Here is a 6023-nt window from a genome sequence, read left to right as displayed (position 1 = left end):
CGGATTAGATAAATGACGAGAGTGTGAATGAAAATAATATGGACAAAGGATTACATTTACAGATTATGAGAGACCAGAACGAAGACTAAGATTAAAATGGAAAGTGCAAATAATGTTCTAAAGATTGCTTCATAAAAAGACTGAAGGAGCAAGAAAGCACAGAATGTGAAGCCTGCTTAATTGGAAAAGGCATTACAGATGAACTGCAAGAAGCTCAGGAACGAGGTCTGCAGACTATGCTATAGAGAGGGTAGTATCAGTACAGTGCTGACAGGTCTGCTTGCAGGTAATTAAATTAGCTATTCTAATTAGTGGGGAAGTTAGTCAGACCAGTTCCATGGATCAATCCGTTACCCTAATGACGTCACAGGCTAAAGGGCAGGCATAACAAACAATCCTGCTGAATCCATCAGCCAGTCAGGACAACCCTATTTCTCAGTTCAAACGTGTCTTTGCAAAGAGACACTAAGGATCGGATCATATCATCATGGGGGCTATTTGTTTTGCATGGCACTTTTGTTGGTTTTTCCTCTTGTTAAACACTCGTGAAAGCTCTGCAAGCGCTGGAATTCTAGGTAAGTTTGCAGTCACTGGTGTGAAATTCCTGCTTCACTTCACTCCTCAAGACGGAAAGATCTGCATTTGGTTTAGTCTTTTCTGTGGATGAAGACAATTTTTGCACCTAATATCAGACAGTTGACATTTTTTTTGTTTCTCATTTCATTTACAAACTTTTATATAAAAATGTAAATATATTCCTTAATAGGCTGCTTTACGAGGACGTGGTAATTTTAAGAATCTGGTTGTTGAGCTATTGTGTCAAGTTGTGTTTGTTTAAAAATACTTTTTGTAACAGGTTAAAGCTGAACAAGAAAATTGTTGTATTAAATGGTGCTAGAATAATATCCAGCAAAGTAAAAATAGTGGCTCTTTGTCGTATGAAATAAACTATTACAATATTGCTGTTTGCAAAATGTTATCACATTTACTAGTTTATTTCCGTTATTAAAACAGGTACAGTGTTTGTTTGAAATTATCTGGAGTACATTGAGTAATGTGGAATCTGAAGTAGACCATCGAGAACATTTGTATTATATGTGAAGTTTTGTTTTTAGTTGTGATGTAGATGTATATAAGACAGAAGAGTTAATGATCTTATACATAATTTAAATCTATAACTGCAGCATTTTAGTTGGATTTGTGGTAAATTCTAACAGATATGTTAAAACACATTGAAGTTTGATAACTGGCATTAAATTGGTGAGTTATCGGGTTGTGTTTTTTTTTGTTGTCCTGACATAATTTTAATTGCAAATTTCACAAAATGCTTTGAGCTCTCCAGAGTAATAGTTTGCAGTACTTTTATAGTACTTCTGCAGTGATATCTTTTCTACTCAGTATTTCACATGGTATTGTCTTTCACTGGTTATTGTAGGCTACATTTTATTTAGTTCTGTATTTTATTGTTGAATTGCTTGGCCTTTTGGTGAATTTAATTATCAGATTAAAACACGCCCCTAATTAAATTGTTTTTGTTGTCTGACATTTTTCAAATGCATTGCTTTATTGTGGTACGGATGTGTATTTTACAGAAGCAGTTACTTTATGACATTTTGCCACCTTTTTGAGATTGTTTGTCTTGACGGATTTCCAGCTCTGTTCACCTTGTTTTATAGTTAATCATAAACAGCTCAAAAGTGTTTTTTTCACATTTGAGTGCAAACGAACGATATTAAGTGTTGGATCAAAATGTGGAACTGACACGTAATTACTGTATTCCCTGGGGCTTCTCTCAGCCTCTGCTTTGTTATTCTGTACCTCCTGTTTGTTTTACAGACATTGATGAGTGCACAGAAGGAACTGATGACTGTCACGTCGATGCACTTTGTCAGAATACACAGATGTCGTATAAATGCATGTGCAAACCGGGCTATAAGGGTGATGGAAAGAAATGTGAAGGTGATCATAACCTACTTTTACTAGCATTTCATGATTTGAAGCAAGATTTTGGGGGGGAAATGATTTCCTTAATCAGGCAAATTATAATCTACAAAACAAGTTTCTTTGTAAGAGTGTAAATTTCTGTTTGTTTTACAGGATAAAGATAATGTGAACATTTCAAGGGTCATTCAACCTTAAAAATGATTTTGCTTTATATGTTTACTGTGTGTATCTCCAATAAAAAAACACCTACTTAGTGCATATCCTATCAAACACAGAATCGGTCATTCACTTTAAATACACATTTACTGTTTGCGGTGAGGAATTTCATACTATGTTAGTCATAACTAAAAATGTAAACTCTGAGCACTGAATATGTCTGGTATCTTTTGAAATACGCAGGCAGTTTTCACTGCATCCAATACATAACTGATCTGAGATTCTGGACAGTTCAACATATATCCTGTAAAATGCCAAAGAAAGTTACTGACTCGTTAAAATCCCTCTCCGCTCCTCACTTAAATGGGCACTCTTGATGTGTGAATCTAGATAATGAGTGTTGGTAAGCTATTTGACCACAAGGGATTGGGGAACAAACCTGATCCTGCCCTTCCTCTTTGTATGTGTGTCTCTTCCCTGCAGGGGCACTGGATAGCAATCAAGAGCAGTAACTGACATTTCCCCCCACCCCCAAACCCAGAGACAGCGAGACCAGCAGTAACAATCCCACTGACATTGACTTAATCAGCACAGGCCAGAAATTGAACTTGTGCCTTTCTGGTCTCTGTGGCTTAGTTACTACACTGCATTGTATGTTTACCCCCTAAGCCATTGAGGGAGTTCTAATCACTGCTGGTTTATTAAGTAATTTTTGTGAAGTTCGTGGATTGTACAAGGTTTTGCCTCAAAAGATTAGGATTTAGCTGTGGCTTAGAACATAAGATACTTGTTTGCACAAGTCTTCATAATCTTCTGAGCTGAAATATGGCAAATTAAAGGTAATGTTGCATTAAAGGAGTTTTGCAAAATAACTGCAATACTTTCTAATGTGGGTAAGGGAAATTATGTGCCCAGGATGTGCCAAAAGAATTTGGAGAATGCCATAAAAGCACCTGTTCCACATCCAAATGCTTTGGAATATTGCAAAGCCGGACACTAACATGAATGTATGTGATTATACTTAATGTTAATTAATGTCAGCTCAGCTGGATAGCCAGGAACGTTGATGCAGCATTTGTGCTTTAAGAAATTTAGGGAATAGGATTCTCAAGAGAGTACATTTATGGTGCCATTTTGCACTTTGATTGCATGTTAGAAAACTCAGTTGGTAAGTGTACCACACAGTGTGCAACTGAACTACAGGGACCAAGAAAATCAAAGTCTGATTTTGCTGATCCCAGCTGCGGTGGTAGTATTGATACTACACCTGACCTAGGACCCTTGGGCTAGAGAAGGGAAATATCATTTAGGATTCTGACTCCTGATAGGAATTACGTAGAAATTACAGCACAGAACCAGGCCATTTGGCCCAACAGGTCTATGCTGGTGTTTATGCTCCACACGAACCTCCTCACCTTACTTCATCACACCCTATCAACATATCCGTCTATTCAAGACAGGACAATTCATGTGGCAGTATTATATTTCCGTAGTCTGTAGACAGAATAAAGGTTCTCTGTTAGATATTCTGGGCCACGCGATCATTTATTTAGATACTTAGCAAAATAAAGGTGCACTGCAGGGTGTGCGTTCCGCTTGGTAACTTCTGCTGAAAGATGGGTATATGAAGACATCAGGTTTCACTGATTAGGTTCACTATGATTACCCCCACCTTCTGTCTGGTAGCCTCCTAGCAATCACTGTCTTGACTCATGCAGGAGGAATCCCTCAGTTGGGTGGGGAAGAAGCGGGCTGCTTTGGTCCAAACATGCCCCAGTCTGCGTCAGCATGTTCAGGAGAATAGGGGTACGAGGAGAAAGTTAGAAAATTGAAGGAAAAAAAATTAAATCATCCTGTCCAATGAGTTAAGCTGATATTGGCTAAGATATAATAGTATTGGTAAGATATAATCACTACCCAAGATAAAAACCTGAGGATTGATTTTATTAATGCCATCTGAGTCTTGAGCTGTGGTGTTGGTTTTAAATAAAAACCAATATGTGTTGTTTTAAAAAAAAATATATATATCACCTTACTTTCCCTAAGAGGGAATGTAGAAGCCCCTTCAGGTCTGGAAACTTACCTTACCAAGCAATAATTATTCTCTGATCTGAGGCTGTGTTTATTCACAACAATTACACACTGTGGTCTTAAGTGGACAGGGCAGCTTAGCAACAGAATAATACATTGAGCATTACAGGGTATAATGCTCCAATATACAGTAACTTATTATGAGCAACACCATGGGTCATTGACGAGTTTCATATTTTAAGACCTAATTCCTTTACGCTTATTCAGTTTTGTGCCTTTTGTTTGCTGTCATAGGACAGATAGCACGTTCCCCAGTTTGTGACTTGGTGATACTTGGTTTTATTTCCCTGAATGTTGTGGGGCTTTATCGATCCTGCATGTTTCTATATCTATCTCTACATATTGTGCATCTGTAGGGCATCATACCTCAAAAGTGAATGTTCTAGCTTAAGTCGTCACACCTTAAAAGTATCTGTGGAGCATGCTGATAGACCAAGCAATGACTAGCCATAGTCTGTCAAGTGAACAATATTGATTGACTGACTGACAAATCTGATTTTGGATTGGAAAGGGCAGCCTATCAGCAAAACAACCTCCAGTACTGACTAATCAAATTGTTCAAGATTTTTTTCTGTGAATGTGGCATCCATGTTGTTTTCTGATCCACTATTATAGAAACATAGAAATTTACAGCACGGAAGGAGGCCATTTCGGCCCACTGTGTCTGCGCTGGCCGGCAAAAATGCAGAGAGGATATTTCCACTCATGGGGGAATCTAGAACTAGGGGGCATAGTTTCAGAATAAGGGGTCACCCATGTAAAACTGAGATGAGGAGGAATTTCTTCTCTCAGAGGGTTCTAAATCTGTGGAATTCTCTGCCCCAGGGAGCTGTGGAGGCTGGGTCTTTGAATATATTTTCGGCGGGGATGGATAGATTGTTGAAAGATAAGGGAGTGAAGGGTTATGGGGAGCGGGGAGTGAAGGGTTATGGGGAACGGGCAGGGAAGTAGAGCTGAGCCCATGATCAGATCAGCCATGATCTTATTAAATGGCGGAGCATGCTCGAGGGGCCGAATGGCCACTCCTGCTCCTTCTTATGTTTCTATTATCCAGCCTAATCCCATTTTACAGCTCTTGGTCCATAGTCCTGTAGGTTATGGTATTTCAAGTATGGACCTGGAAAAGCCCTCAGTGTTGTGCTTTGCCCAGAGCTAGTAGTGTTTCCTTGAATTTCTTTTCCAGGTCCATACATGTCCTAACTCGGTGCCTCTCGATATTCTTTGGGATCACTTTGAATGCACATACAATCATTGCCGCTCACTGTCAGTTTATGCATGCGTAACTCGGGGCCCTGACCTTTTCCGCCATGGTCAGCCTGACGTAACTCCATCTTGAGTTTGACTCTGGCTACTGTTTCCTCAGCAGGCAATTCCACGGGAGATTCACTAGTACAATATAAGAATTTTGATTCCCAAACAAAATTCACATTTTTGAAGTGAAGTAAATATTAATGGACATAATTGTCATCAAAACTACAAATTAATTTGAAATGTAATTCATTAAACAGCTCTTTACTAGATTTCTTTCTTCTTGGTAGTCTAAATGTTCCAGTCACTTTCCGCTTTATCTCAGTCCAGCTAATTTTGTACTTCCCTCTGATTTTCTTGCCTTTCTGTGGTTGATTAACAATAATGTTATTAGAGAGTGTTTCCTCACTGTTGTGTATGTGGGACAGTAAGAGAATTCAGGAGAGAGATTAGATATTAGTGTTTGGTTGTTAGTTTAAGAAAATGAAATAATGAAGTAACTGTAATTTTCTTCTACCTGTCATGTATTTATTGACACAAGGACCAAAACAACCTCCTTAAACATAAACTAGCTTGTTGGAGAA

At 38.5% G+C, this 6023-nt stretch overlaps 1 protein-coding gene across 1 annotated transcript in view; it reads left to right on the top strand.

Moving 5' to 3' along the window:
* Window positions 1-472: 472 nt before the first annotated feature.
* The window catches only part of LOC139279487 (signal peptide, CUB and EGF-like domain-containing protein 2), a 182032-nt gene continuing 176481 nt past the window's right edge, over window positions 473-6023 (top strand). The window contains exons 1-2 of the mRNA XM_070898615.1: window positions 473-575; window positions 1837-1959. Coding sequence (XP_070754716.1) covers window positions 488-575; window positions 1837-1959 — 211 coding nt within the window. The 5' untranslated portion in view covers window positions 473-487. The remainder of the gene's footprint in view (window positions 576-1836; window positions 1960-6023) is intronic.

Source organism: Pristiophorus japonicus, chromosome 14 (assembly GCF_044704955.1).
Source record: "Pristiophorus japonicus isolate sPriJap1 chromosome 14, sPriJap1.hap1, whole genome shotgun sequence".
NCBI classification, from domain to species: domain Eukaryota; kingdom Metazoa; phylum Chordata; class Chondrichthyes; family Pristiophoridae; genus Pristiophorus; species Pristiophorus japonicus.
The sequence above is the reverse complement of the archived record's forward strand: the minus strand, read 5'-3'. Positions and strand labels throughout refer to the sequence as shown.